This window comes from Hippichthys cyanospilos, chromosome 3 (genome assembly GCF_059441005.1).
Source record: "Hippichthys cyanospilos isolate Australia breed blue-spotted pipefish chromosome 3, RoL_Hcya_1.0, whole genome shotgun sequence".
Classification (NCBI taxonomy): Eukaryota; Metazoa; Chordata; class Actinopteri; order Syngnathiformes; family Syngnathidae; genus Hippichthys; species Hippichthys cyanospilos.
The window spans coordinates 29,788,059-29,803,750 of NC_142371.1; the positions used below are offsets into that span (position 1 = coordinate 29,788,059).

The following is a 15,692-nucleotide window of genomic DNA, read 5'->3' on the forward strand; positions in this document are numbered from 1 at the left end:
AGACATTTTTTAAAATTGGTACTTCTGTCTCTATTGATAGTGATATCTCTCCCCATTGTTTAAAATTCACACATCACAGTATGATATCAATAATAAAGAGAATTTTAATAACCTTAACTACTTAATCCCAATGCGCAGGACAGCAGAAAATCCAATATAGCCAAATTTTGAAGGTCGATCAATCAGTCCCTACAGACGTACTTTAAAATTGCTTATGAATTTAATCCAAAATATGTAGAAGCTGTTATACCAGCAAAGAGAACGATTATGTACTCCATCTCTTCAGTCCTTCAATTGCTATAAGTGAAAAACATCAATGTACCAATGCTTTTCACATGTTATATCCCTACTATGCTACTTTGTGCTAAGCGAGATTTGTTTAAAACTAATGAAGTACAAGCGTTGCGAGGATTGTCTTGTATTGCATCACTGTTGAAGCTATAAGGACTATAGGAGCCGCTGCCCAAAAAATCAAAATAAATATTGAAGAAAAAACAAAAACAACCACAAAAATGCCCATCTTGATGAAAGACATCTTGATTCAGTCCTGCAACAAAAGGGACTTACTAGTCGTGAATCCATCAGTGAGTGGTTCCGATTGGTCTTCATCATACAGAGCAAATAGAGCTACTGAGTACTCCATTAGTGATGTCAGTCCACTGAGGTCATACGAGCTCACGGGCCCAACTTCCACCTGAAAGACACACACAATTTGATTGAATTTTAAGTGCTTCTTCCGTTTGCATACGGGGTGATTTTTTTTTTTCCCTGAGAGGAATTGAAAAATATAACAGGAAGGGATGTGCTGCTTACATATATAATTTGTACCAGTATTGAAGTATTTGAATTGTATTTATTTGGTTATTGCAAGAATGGTCTGCTTGTAAAATAACATTTTGTCTCAGTCAGCAAGCAAATAAAACCCACATTTGAAACACACACCTCCTCAGTGACACGCCCATCTGACTTGACCCACGTGATACGATAACCGGTTACTCCTTTGGCCGGCGGGTCCCAGCTGATACGTGCCGAGTTGTGGGTGATGTCAGAAAACTGGAGGTTACTGGGCGCACGAAGTGGTACTTAACCAGAGAGAGAGTGATAGTGGCAAAGTTAAATCATCGAGCTGACAACACTTACATATACTTGACCGAGAACACCAAGCACAAGCTAATGAGCTCCCATAAGGTCTCAAAATATATGCCTTTAAGATAGGCTGTGCAACACTTACAAGTCGTTTCCTGGTTTGTAATGGGTTCGCTGGCCTCCTCTCCATACATAGCATAAACAGTGATAGTGTACTCAGTGTGGGGGATCAGGCCATCCAGCTCCAGCTCATTTACTGCTTCTGACACTTTGACCTGCGGACAATAAGCCATGCATTTCAACAATAAACAAAACAATGGTTTGTTTTTGGTCAATAGCCGATTTCAGCAAGGAATCCAAAAAAATGGTGTCGCCTCTAAGGCTGAAACGAGTCCGAGTAATTGGAGTATCACCGTTAAGAAAAATGATTGTGGCATTTTTTTATGCCCCGTAATCCTTCCATTTAGTGTATACTGTAGAGTAAAGTGAAAAAAATATACATAGTGAAAAAGCAGGTCAAGGCAATGGCAGCAACAATTGTTAATGCATTAAGGTAAAACATAATGGAAACATGTTGAGAAGGCCATCTTAAATAGAGACTTTTGATAGCAAACAATAGAGTGATGGTATGGACATGGGTGCTTTGGCACACTTTTGTTTTGAAGATGCTCCCGGCAGCGTCTCGTGACATGACTGGTCTTTTTCCTGCGAGTGTTCCTCTCAACTACCAATGCCAATGTTTTTCTGAAATCAGGTTCAATCGCCAAGTCAGGGCACTAGCAAATAATTCAATTATGCCGATAGTGACAATATTATACAGCACCTGTTGCCAGTGTTAACCGGTGGCTCAGACTCGTACATAAATTAGCCGCTAGCTGGTGCTCCATATAAGCTGTTGTGAAAGACATAAAGGACTCTACATTGGCCAATTTGAAGCTGACTGTCTGAAAAAGTTGCCATTCTTAATGATCACGCGTTAGAAAAAAAATATGCCACCGCAAATGTGGCATTTTAGCTGGTAAATTCATATCTTAGACCAAAATTCTTGGGGAAATATTTGTCTTAAATCTAATGTGACGAGAGAGGAAAGTAGAGTGCTGCTAAGTTAAGTTTGAATTTAAGTTTGGTCTCCTGTGTTTACAATTGCTTTTTACCAAGCAAAAACATATTTTCAGTTTTATACATTGCAATTTATATCATTTTTTAATTTATTTGGAATACTCTATATTCAATGTAAATTTTCAGTAGGCTAAACCTGATATTCAAATTTTCTGTAAGCTATCCAAATCCCAAAATTACACTAACGCGACAGCCCGATAATTGCTTCAAATCGATTTTAAACTGTACCTCCTTCTCAGCCAAGTCGCCATCATCAGTAAGCGGCGCATAAAGCACCATGTAGCCGGATGCTCCCTTCACCCTGTCCCATCTTGCTTTAATGCTGTTGTGAGTCACATCTAACAGCTGGAGGCCTGTCACTGTGGGAAGAGCCACTGCATATACACAAGACCACACACAGTGAAACAGTCAGAACCAGAATAGTGGCAAATATTAAAAATCTAATCTTTGGTAGGAGTGAGTTGCAGCCAAACAACTTCATTTTGCACTAATGGAAAAGCAATTCACTTTTAATGACTCACAGAAAGAATGACCACAATAAAAGGTGTGTCATTAGAAAAAGCATGACCGGGCATCGAAAACATAACAATGTAAGAGTTGCCAGGCTTTATTTGTATGTCTCCATTAGTGGACTCCCGATATGCATAATATGCCCTGTATGAATGGCAAATGAACTCTCTTGTTATGGGGAGATTTAATAAAGATTGACCAAAAAAATAAACATCAAACTAATGTATCCTGGAAATACATCGGGCTCAACGTCTGCATTTTGCATGGTCGAACCACAAATTCATGTCAATGTATCAAGAAAACAACAGTGAAATGGTGAATTTCTGAAGTTACGTTTGGGATGTCACAAGTTTGCACAAACACTTACGGGTTGTTTCGTATCCTTTCAATGGTTCACTGGCCTCGTTTTCATTCACAGCAAACACAGACAGCTGGTATTCGGTCTGTGAGTTGAGATGCTGCAACACCACAGAGGTGTCACGTCCGTCGACAACAGCCTGGGGTGCATGAAGAGGGTGCGAAGAGAAATAGATGAGATTGGGGAGCAGATGGTTGAAAAGTGGGGAAATGAATGTTAGTACATGAAAATACAACAATGGAACAGAGTGATGTGAAAATGAAAAGGAAAAAGGAAAACTGACAAAAGAAATTCAGTGTGATGCAGGTCTTGGAGTAGGTGTCAGCCATTTTGAACTAAAAGACCATATGAAATGTGTGCTACAGTAATCATTCCCCCATTCTTTAAAAATAGAGAGCATTTTTCTTTCTTGCACTAAAGCCTGCATTTTTTCCCCCTTCAAGCAAATAAACAATATTAGCCAAATTTCATCTTAAATTGAAAAGGTACTAAAACATGACTTCAAGTTGGTTCCGCCCATTAGCAGCTTGGATTCATTTGAAACTTCAATTGTATATAGAGTTCAGATTGTAAGTATTTCATCTGAAAAGTGCTTGACAGAAGTGAGGATGAAGAGGCTCTCTTCTTCCACATCAAATTCATTCAATATACTTTTCTTCTAACTGTGCTGTGATACATTTAGGCCTTGGAGAATATTGCCAATAACTGAAAAATGATTGATTAAATAACTGACAAGAGTAAATATAGTTAACACTAAAACTATCTTGACAGAATTTGTTTTGATAACACAAAAAAAAAACCTTCACCTCATGTGGTTGTCCTCCATGAACAGGGAAATAAACCACTCTGTATTTTCCGACACTTCCGGAGGAGTGGCGCCATGTAACTCGAAAGCTCCTGGCAGTGACCTCTGATGTCACCAAGCCTGACGGTGGTCCGATTCTCTCTGGTGGCTGATCTAAAAGGGGAAAAAGGGGGAGATATTCAACACTGAGATAAGAGATCAGTGCATTCTAAAACAACATGAATAGATATGAGATAAGACATCTACTGTATTCTCTTTTCCTCTTATTTCTGGCTGTTTAGGCTCAATATTTTTAATGATTGAGTTAGAATTCATTCAAGGTGATTTGATTCATGTTTGATTCTCCCACCAGGCTGACTTAAAGTGTACATGTAGTGATGAGAAGGAAAAATATAATGTATCTGGTTTATCAAGACAAAGTCCACCCAAACGCGTTTTTTGTTTTGCTTTTGGGATGCCATTACTTCTGTGCCCCCTGCTGGCAAGTATGGCTCTGTGCATGTTGATGTAGCAAATAGGTTTCCCGAGCTTGCTTTAGTACAACCAGCGAAAAAAAAAAATGTGTTTGAATGCAGTTTTTCTTTATAAACCATACTTATTTCTCATTCTCACCACCACAGGTCGACTTGAACCGAACCAAAAGGTGCATGCCTGGCTTGGTCTTGGATATTCAAATTCTAACCAGTGAGAGGCAGTCAAGCACAGATCGTGTCCATTGTGCTTGTTTAGAACACCAAATAGGAAATTATTAAAACACGTTGAAACTAACAGGCAGCTTCACTTTTAGGTTTAGACATGGAATGTAGAAGTCCCATCTGTAAGTGACTTTCAGGACACTATTACATGTGTAACGTATTATAACCATATGTATGAGGGAGTTTGTTGACCTTAAATGGTAATCACCAATGAGCTAATGCTAATTGTGATTAACTAATATTTATTATAGAATATTTATTCTATTTATTTTTCATATTTATTTAATGTGCACCAATTATGGAGAATCACTCACTTTTTTTGGGACGCAAGCTTTACAATGACAATTGAAAGAATGATACATTTTAAAAAGATGCAACAATGACAGTCCTTATTAAAAATGAATACAATAATAAATAATGATACATTTTTAAAAGTTAAGGAAAAAAATGCATGTGTAGATGAGAAAATGTGCAGGGCCCATTGTATGTGAATTTGGCACACACACACACACACACACACACACACACATGCACACACGCACACACACACAGAGTGAAATATGTAATGGTTAAAATTTATTATCATTCTGATGATTTTAGCATACAGGAAGTTAAAAGAACAATTTTACTAAATATTTTTTGATATAAAAATGAGGTAGTATGGGCCTGTTGAAGTGTAGTTTCTTAAATGAATGAATTACTAAACGATATTTTAAGACCCTGAATTGATTTTCTGAAATAAATGAACGTTTCTGGTGCTTTTATGGTATTTCATTTAATTACAATGCCTGCATTTTCACTGATTTCAAATTGCACCACTGCTCCATGGTCCATGTAGTTCTTCCAGTCAGTTAGCCCGCAATTTGTTTAGTGTGTCAGTGTCCACTTACGTTCCTTAATGTCCTTGTCTTGCTGTTCCACTTGCTCACACACCGTTCTCGTCAATCCTTCCACAATGGAGCTCATAACATTAAAGTCAGCAACATTATATACATGAGAGTCATCTGGCTCTGAGGCAATAGAGCGCAGCTCATTTTCATCAGCATTCTTTACACCTGCAAAAGAAGAGGGAATACACGAGGGTATTTTGGTCTAATCTAACTGTGGGCACTTGCATCACGCTATAACAGGATAATTCACAACTCCTGTCATGTAGGTGTGTGTCCCATCTCACCAATTGCAAACAGCTCAACCCCAGCTTTTTGCAGGCTTTCTGCAGGCGGTATAACATCATCCTGAGACTTCCCATCTGTAATGAGGATCCCGATCTTAGGTACACCGACACGGGCACCAGACTCGGGCTTGAAACAGTTCTCCGAGATATAGGACAGTGCAAGCCCTGGGGAGAGACAAAGGATCCAGGAGGAAGATACATAAAAAGAGAGCGGAGGTAGAGGAATAAAAGAACGTAGACATATGGTTTATATAATGTCTAAATGAAAGGCATAGGAGCCCAATGAGAGGAGCAATGAATTTAAATTTTATTAGGGTAGTGGATAAAATAACAATGGCAAACAATAAAACAGTACCCGTGAGAGTGTTCCCTCCTTTGTAGGGAAGGTTCTTGACAGCATCGACGACAGCTTCTTTGGTTGTGAAAGCATTGAGGTGCCACTCTATCCTGGGGTCACCACTGTACTGAGCCAGGCCTGCAATCAGACGTAAACGCCCATAGAACAAATGCACATGGTAATTAAGATATTTCGACAGCCTTCAAACGACTAACGCAGTTGCATGACAGAAAGTTGAACGTTGCCGACATATAGTACCGTACCTATCCTGGTCTTGTCTATGCCGACGTCAAAGGCGTTGACCAGGTTTTCCAGGAACATGCGTACCAGCCTGAAGTTGAGGCGACCAATACTCCAAGAGCCGTCAACCAGGATCACGATGTCTGCTATGGACTCAGTGTGGCACACAAACTGTCCCGCTGAAAAGACAAGCAACAAACTAGATTTTAGAATAACATACATAAAAGCTCAAACCAAGGCTGCAAAGTTGTTCCAATGTGCATCTGAAAATCCTGCTATAAAAATTTTGAGCTACATGGTTATTCTGGTTTTACGCCAGTCTTAAAGGAGTCGTATCGTGGGAGTTCAACCTTTTGGAGATTTTAACCATGTTGCAATGCTGTTTTTTCACCTTAAACACCCTCACAGTAGTATTTCCCTCCATTGGTGCATTTCTAAGCATTCTTTGCTTATACTGTACTCTCAGCAGAGGACCCGCACGAGCAGATAAATATGACTTGAAAGAGGCCGGACGACGATAGCAAGACCTCATATTGCCTGTCCAAGAGTAAATACACGCCGACCTTATCCAGGTCTTTCAGTTATGTTTTGTTTCCATAGTTGAGGAGGAGAGGTTTTGGTCCATGTCGGCCAAGTGAACACCAATGTTTTGTGTATTAGTTACAAAGATTTAATGTAGAATATGTCGAAGTGGCACAAATGTGTGTTTGGGTGCACATGGCCGGACAGTCAACATCAATAGTAAATAATCCAATCGCGGCCGGAACTGTTGTTATGAATACTGGTTTCCAATGGGACCGATTTAATTGGAGGAACAGCTACTAATTAGTGTGGCTTCATGCCATTATTTTGCATTTTAATGTCAGTAAAACACCTGTTTTGGCTCCTACATTCACTTCGAAGGGGTAGTCTCCACAGCGGATGATGGATGGTTGAATGTTTCGTGGCCAGGCAGCATTGAACGATGTTGCAAAGAGGGCAAGGCAGCCACACTGTCATAAGTACGGCATCAGTAAACAAGATGTTTGACTTCCTGGTTTGAAATATTGGTACTATAAAACTCATATTTAAACAGATTTAAAATTGCGTTGTGCCAAAAGTAATTTAAATGCATATATTTCACTGTGGAAAGTTTACAATATTACACGGGTCCTTTAATGCACAAAATAATTTGGCTCCACTGAAAGTTGACTTTTACAGACAACAGCTAACAGTGAAAATCGGTTCCCTGGTCTGCAAAATAAAATAATAATAGGCCATGTGCTAATTTTCTGATTATTTTATCTGATAATTTTCTTATCATTTAAAATAAGACCTTGGGCCTGACACTCTTTTAATCAAGTTGATGGCGGCAGATGAGTTGCAACTATACGAGGGGTGTAGGAAAAGTTTTAAGCATCGGTTATAAAGAAGGGTTGATGCATGCCGCAAACAAAATGTTCCTCTACACTGGGGTAAAAGCGCTCGGGTGCCATCGGAGCAAGTGTTCAGCCCTTGATGGGGACTGTGTGGAAAAATAAATGAAAAAAAAAAATCTTTTAGTTTTTCCGATGCTTAAAACCTTTCCTAAACCCCTTGTAGGTGAATCTCTGGGGTCTATTGTTCTCAGTCTTAATTATGTAAAAATCCCCCCAAAATGGTCGGTATACACCATAGTAACTTGTATATCATTAGTGTTGTGTCAAAACCTCAGTCACATTTTATTAAATTTCTTATCTTTAAAAAAAGAAAAAGTACAATACTGTCAATTCACACGTGTGGGTGTTATTTTTACAATTTATTGACCAATCTACATTGTTGAAAATTGCTTGCTCATTTTCATGACACAATGCTAGTGGTTGGACAAACGTGCCATTTTTGTTGACTTTCAAAGAATGAGAAGTTTTATTTTTAATGAGGATTTTTTTTTACTTCACGCGAAGGTGACTTACCTGAAAATGACTGTTTACTGCATAATGGTCGAAACATAATAAGCTTTAGTTTTGTTCCCAGTGCAAGTCTAACAGAAAATAAATAAATAAATAATATAATCTGTGCATGCCTCCTTGATTGTTTGTCCACCCGTGAGTGATAATATTATGATAATAATGTTTCAGTAGGCTACATACCACGTAATAAATCTTGGAAAAAGAAAGAGAAAAAAGAATTAGGATCAAATTATTTGTAAATGTATCTCAGTTTTTACCATAACATTAACAAGCTAACGGTTTCATTTAGACCATGTGGAACAAACTGTTGACAAATTCAGCGTGGCTGTGATAAAAAAAAAAAAGCAAAAAATATATATACAGTGGGCCCCCGGGTTACGAACTTAATCCGTTCAGCGGCTACGCTCGTATCTCGAATTGCTCGTATAGCGGGCAATCCAAACCCATGTTAATTCGTGAATGCGTGCAACGCGCGCCGAAGCCTTAGGTAAAAACGACACACTGTATACATATATTAAAATTGAGTGACATAATCTGCTGTACTCTTGCATTATATAATAAATACAATGGTTAAATAGCTTTTACCTTTGAAACGACGAGACTTGAGCTGGGTGTAAGCAGAGGGGGGCATTGTTCAACGCTCAAAGTTAACACGGCGATTGATATGCTATTGGTCTTACAGTGTTACAGTAACTCTTTCAGTCAGGGTGCAAATCACGCAGATACTAAAACATCATCCTCTTATTTCTTTCTTTACCGCTGCTAGTAATTTTAGAAGCTATGTCTAACAGATAAAGTTTGCAAAGTCTTCACAACATTCCGTTTTTCACTAATTTTCTCTCCTTCCTTCCATCCTGTCCCATCAAGTTAGATAAAGGCGTTCGGCCAATAGCATATCGGCATTTCTGTGATTGACGTGTGACGCCGGCCAATAGCATCTCCGTGAGTGAGACCGGGTGACCTTAATCGACCAATAGCATATTCGCATCTCCGTGACTGACTGATAATTATTCACACTTTTTTTTTAAACGGTTGGAATGTATTGACAATTAATTTAAAAAAAAACACACATTTAAACCAATGACAATTCTTTGTCCTGCAATCGGCACATTTAATTTCATGTCAGCTGTTTTTCCCTTTAGCTGTACAAACACTACACTTAAATGGTAATATATTTAGACACCGTGAGTGAGACAGTCAGTGTGACGTTGTAAGACCAATAGCGTTCACGTTACTGCCACAAGTACCTACTGATGATTGATGATGTCGCTACTGTTGATTTTATTGATGCAATTAAACTAGAACATTTCTACATGCTCAATGGCCGGCATGTCGAATTGCTCGTAAGGCGAGAGGTTTGTTCGTAAGCGGAGGACAAAAATCTCCCTGATCCACGCTCGTAAGGCAAATTGTTCGTAAATCAGGGTGCTCGTAAGCCGGGGGCCGACTGTATATCAAAGAACAAGGCTGTATGAGGAGTATTTGATATGATAATCATCTGAGACAATTTCATATTAAATCTGCCCGATGTTTTGAAAGATGAGCCACAATCACATATTCGATATACATTACTTGGGCAATCATGTGGCTATTGACTCACTCCCCTGCACACAAATAATGCACAGGAGGGGGGCAGCAAATCAAAGCCCTGCCTTGTGCTGCCACATAAATATGCACACAATGTTGTTGATGTCAGAGAGATTGGTCGGTTGCTACTGTGATTCGTGCTGATACATCTCATCGCTACACAACGCCTGCCTTGCAGACAACAGCCGGCTGGTCAAAGGTGCCTCTTCTTCCCCGTAGTTCCATCTGCCTTAGTTCTTTTCTTTTTTCACCACCAACACCTCTTCATCTCCCCCCTCGTCTAACACCTCCACTCCTTCCCATTGAAATGACACATCCAGAGGAATACTGGCTAAGACCTCATTTATGGCGTATGGCTCAAAAAATGAAGAAGGAATGAGACCCAGCGAAAAGGCAACAAGTCCTCTTCAGTGGCTATATAAATTTGGTTCTCCTTTTCTCTAGACTGTAAAGAAATGCCAAGGTAGCTTCTTTGTCTGCCCACTCTCATTTGTTGAATGGATGGATGAATTAGATGGATGAACTTTTAGTTATGATGAAAAAGAGCTGCATTAGATAGAGGACTGTGCCAGTAAGTAAAAAGTTCTCCCTCATCAAAGCTATCCAAGCATATCCTTATGGTCCTTAATTTGCACATCTGGGTACAGTCAGGCTGGAACAGAAAAGTGACTCCCTCAAAAAGTTTACCAAAAAGTTAGGAGCTTAGAAATGATCAAAATTAATTGGGTAAAAAAAAAAAAAAAGACAACCTTAGGCATACTTAACTTACAGTGCTGAAAGTGAACCATCCCAGTGGGTTATAGGGAAAAAAAATAAAAGGACTCTTCTCCTTCAGGTTCAAGCATGTCAAGACTCAGCATTTAGTGCTAAACTGCCTTCGATACATCAGGTACTACACGGTTTTGCTGCGTGAACTATATTTGAACCTGATTTGGCATATACTGTAATCTCGTGATTGACAAAGCCACCGCTGTAACTGATCCTATTTCCATGCGAGTACAAAAATGGATGAGTATTATCCATAACTGGCAACTGTAAACATGGCTAAACTGACGGTCCACCTGGCGTTAGGTCTCAAACACAAAGCAGACAAATGCAGAAAAGTATGTGGCTCCCAGACAATCGGATTACCAAACTGGAGTGCTGAATTTTTTACTAAAACTGCGACAGCTGCAATAGTAGACCATGGTTGCCTGCCAGACTCCTCAAGCAGAGCTATAATACACACACGCACACACACACACACAGGTCATAAACAAACCCTCGAGCAAGATGGAGATACAGCATAAGTTGTTGGAGGTCAAAATACATGTACTGCTATCACATGTGTTCAGAATTTAAGATCACTTCAATTGCATACCATAGCTCAAAAATATTAAGTTCACTTAACCCATTTTTGAGTAAATTTTCACATTTAGATTATAAAACAAGTGAAAGGCAAAGTAACTGGGCATTCAAGTGGGCACAGCACGCTGACACACAGGTAGTCAAAGTGGAAGCAAAGCTATTCGGTAGATGGTACAGGAATATGGCAAAAGCAGCATTGCAGCCTGAAATGCAAAGCGAGCATTGTTACGTATTTGTATTTTCTTTCTAACTCCCAGTGTAAAGCCGCGGAGGACAAAACAGTAAAATTAACAATCTGGATTCATGTTACTGTATATTTTTAACAAAACCGTAGACCGGCAGAGGGGTAGGCCTCTGTTCCGTCTGTCAAGTTTTTGGCTGGTTTATTACAATGATTGCAAGTAGAGTATATGTACGTAGCCACAATTATATAAGGTGCTTGTAAATTTAATACTGTGCATGGCCAAATTTTAAGTCATGTGGCTGAAAAAAAGTGTTAAATGTGGCCAAAGAGGACTTACGAGTTAGGTTGGGTTCATACCATTTTTTTTCTAAACAATAAAATCATTTAAAAATATAAAATATTTTAAGAAAACATTTTTGTTGTTGTTGTTGTAGTTTTTGGCAGATCACACGCAAATTTCTTTAAGTCAATCTAAGGTTCAGAGGGCTATTTGAATGCTAAAAAAATTAAAAGCGGTAAACTTAAGTCTGTCCATTATATCTGTCCATTATAAATCCTTGCTTTATGTCGCTGGAACTAACCAGTGAAAAATTTCTCCTCAAAAATACAAAATTGCGAATTCACGTCACTATCTCAACCACGAAACGGTTTAATCTCGTAAACTGGGGGCCCACTGTATTTATTTTTTACATCACTTTTTTATTTTTTTAGGGTTTGCAGCAATTTCGAGCTTATCCCAGGTGACTATACCCAGGAGACTATAGGAAGACTATACCCAAGATCTCGTTGGCTTCAAGTGTGATTTTTCCGGTTTCCTTTTTCCCAACAGTTTTGCTTGAAAGGTGACATTTTTAAATGTGAAGTGAAACTCACCCAACTCTTAAAACTAACACTTAACATTTCTCACGCTTTTCTATGTTGCTGTTTCCTGGCTCTATTTTCAAATTGCTTCTCACCACACAAGCTTGATTGATTGGTGACTTCTTTTTCACCAAGGATCAGACAGAATATGCTACAATTTCAGTCTCTCGCTTGTGGGGTTTTCTTTCCCACCCACCACTTATGACATTGCAGAAGCTAAAATTAATGTCAAGAACAGTGACAGTTATGCAGATAGAGTGATGGTCCCCACATGACGCAGGCATTTCACTCTTAATCAACTTTGGATTCCAGGGTAAAACTACTTTTAAAACAGCAATTCACTCCCACAACCATGATAATTTATTGCAAAGATAATCAAAATGTGCAGTCTTGATGTAAGATAAATCCAGAACGCAAAATGATAATGGAATATCACGCTGCCTTGCCGTTATGGCTGGCCAAAATTTACGGCAGCACAGTTGCAGACTGGTATCTCCCTCTCGTCATAAATCAGCTGGAAAATTCTCCAGCTTTCCTGTGACAGTGCAAAGAATATGTTGAACCCAATTCTTAAAAAGAACAGCTTCCTGTATGTGTTGGATAAAGCTTCCATCCAACTCAGTCTTTGTAGTCTTTTCTTTTTTTAACAATGTTGTGAATTGCAGTAAAAATTAAAAGAACATCACAACCTAAGTGAAGAATGCTCACAAAGGTTTTCTAAGGGAACTGAGACGGGGGCTCAAAAAGAAGATTTTCTTTCTTTTTTTTTTGTCGAGTTTATTAGATATGGCAACATGACGTCTGCCATTTTCTTAGTGATCCTCATCGCACCTCAATAAACTCCGCCACTTATTACTATTCATGCAGGAGTCTGTGGGCCTGCCACGGCAGAGTGCGATTCGTTCGGCGATACGCCATCATTTCAACGTTGCATTTTGACAGTTTGTCTCATTCCACGAGTGACCTTTCATGGCATCTTGAACTTTAATCGACTGCCTGGCTCACTGCAAAGATGTTCTGACACAACAGATGCTTTATGTAATGGCGCAATCCACCAAGAGGCTTTCCCTAAACCCGTCTCTCCTCTACCTTTGTCTGTTTGCTTTGCCTGTTCTCTCCATTCTGTTTGTCTTAACCTAATCTCTGTGCTTGGGTGCTCACATATTTGTTGAGCTGAGTAGGCTTCTATTTCGAAATTGGGCCTCCTCTTATCATATCTGGCTTTTATTCTTTAGTCCTATGCACATACTGAAAAAAAAAAAGGTATGGCTGACTAAGTGGATCTAATAAATACGGCTTAATAATTGATTTTGCAAGTGGGGGAAATAGATTATAAACACACTGATTCACAATTACTTGTTTCCTGGTTTATACTTCACAAAATCAGGCTTATGTCTGAAAAGGAAAATTGCAATATTGATGTATTCTAATTATAAATTACATATAACACATGGAGGTAGCTAAAAACATTCACAAAGTTACAGCAAATACAGTAGAAATCCTTAGTTTTGAGAAAAATCCATGTAAAATTTTGGTACGCACATTTTTTTTAAATGGTGAGCATCGTCTACTAATCTCGTATTATCCTACACTTTGATTACAGTGTGAACCTTGTGGCTGCTGGGCAATGAAAGTTAAGACCTAAAGAAGGTTTTTGTTTTTTTTTTTGAAATCCCATAATGGACATTCCTGTCCAAAATTTGTATTTTTGTCAATAACCTCAAAACTAATCCCCGGGACATAAACCTGGTTTTATGAAACCGCCTCACCTTTATACCTTACACCCGTACTATAGTATGGGCCATAAACTATCCACAAGGGTTGGAGGTGTGCTGGGGCCTAGCCCAGGAGACTTTGGGTGATACTGTAGGGGCATACATTAGACTGGTCATCACCTACTTGCATCTCATCAAGAAAATGAGGAAGTAAAAAAAAAAACAACTGCATTCACACTTTGTTGCACTTATCAATGCTTTATCATGTTTACAGTCACCACTACCCCACTCATAATACAACTATGCGTTATTGCTTGCTGCATTATTAACTTTTCTGACATTTTAGATTTGTGCCATTATGACAGATAATCAATGATAAGTAACTATTATTAACCAAGCCATGCTATACCCAGCCCACGCTTTTCAATACATTCTCAGGCCAGGTAAGTGAAAAATGTTTGTGTGTGCCACGAATCCTTCACACGCGTCAACACGCCAGTCAAATGTGTCTCAAACCCGGCTTTTTTTTTAATTCAAGACTATGTTCACTCCTCTCCGTTATATTGGGCAACACCCACTCTAGATTCTAAACAACAGTGTGTGACAGCCATGGGAGAGCATCTTGATTTATCTGACTGGGACTGCATTATACAACCCCCAGTTTTATTGGTGATTACGCAGTACATAAATAAACAAGCAGTGTCTATCTTGGCATTGCACCAAATATAAGAGCAGAAAAAACACACAATTTCTTGTTTTCCCCATCCATCTATCCACTTTCAGGAAACACACTTAATTGGTCACCAGCGAAATGCAAGACACATTCATAACAACAATTCGCAGTCACAAACCTACCTGCAGTGAATTTTAAGTTTTGACTTTTTTTTAATGTGGGAAAAGGCTGGCCAGAGTCCAGATTCAAACTCCCAACCTCCAAACTGTGAGGGCGATAGCTATATATAAACGCTATAGTTGTTGTCACAACTGATAAAAATATGCATCATAATTGAAAAGATGATATTGGCAGTTAGGAGTAAATCTAAAATGTAAAAACGAGTTTTTAGGGTAACAATGAACAAATATTTTAATAACTGATACAATCATCTGTGATTGTAGATTAATCTGATCAATATTTTTATTGATCTTTGATCATAATTCATTTACAGTGTTAATCTGATAAATAGGCAAAAATGCTGAGTGCTGTTTTCCAGCGTAAATGCAAATGTTTCAGATAATCAGTTTGTTCTCATGGAGGACAACAAAAGTTGGAGGGTATTTATTGATGAGAAGCTGAAAGATAGAGGATATGAATTTTTATTTTCAGTTAGAAAAATCAAAGCACCGCTACTGTTCTGCTCTTGATTTCAGGTGATACAAATTTAGAGGGAGCCATATCCAGGCATGCTTTTTTCTTTTTTTAAAGCCTTGCCGGAAAATGCAATCAATTTCCAAATTAGCCATATCATTCCACCTAGCAAACTGTAACTAATTATACAACGACTGACACATTGCTGTGTCTCTTCCAAAACGTAATGTATTTAACCTGGCTTTCATCCCGAAGTCGATTTGCATCTGCAGGTAGTTTGTGTGACATCGCATCACAGGATTTCAATATTTCAGGTGCCACTATTTTCACCATTTTTTTTTTTTTTTCACACCAGGTGGAAAGGCGCACAAGGGTACAAAAATCGTAATAAATGACCTCTTTACTTTAACGGTCCTTGTCATCAGTGACCCACATACCAC

The 15,692-nt window shown here is 38.7% G+C and overlaps 1 protein-coding gene across 1 annotated transcript in view; it reads right to left on the reverse strand.

Annotated features, from left to right (window-relative positions):
- Window positions 1-15,692, reverse strand: part of LOC148426775 (collagen alpha-1(XIV) chain-like) — a 112,878-nt gene that overhangs the window by 71,736 nt on the left and 25,450 nt on the right. The window contains exons 6-15 of the mRNA XM_088409747.1: window positions 6,348-6,503; window positions 6,103-6,222; window positions 5,748-5,912; window positions 5,464-5,628; window positions 3,880-4,031; window positions 3,083-3,212; window positions 2,434-2,579; window positions 1,232-1,361; window positions 943-1,082; window positions 568-694 (exon numbers count right to left, since the gene is read on the reverse strand). Coding sequence (XP_088265873.1) covers window positions 568-694; window positions 943-1,082; window positions 1,232-1,361; window positions 2,434-2,579; window positions 3,083-3,212; window positions 3,880-4,031; window positions 5,464-5,628; window positions 5,748-5,912; window positions 6,103-6,222; window positions 6,348-6,503 — 1,431 coding nt within the window. The remainder of the gene's footprint in view (window positions 1-567; window positions 695-942; window positions 1,083-1,231; window positions 1,362-2,433; window positions 2,580-3,082; window positions 3,213-3,879; window positions 4,032-5,463; window positions 5,629-5,747; window positions 5,913-6,102; window positions 6,223-6,347; window positions 6,504-15,692) is intronic.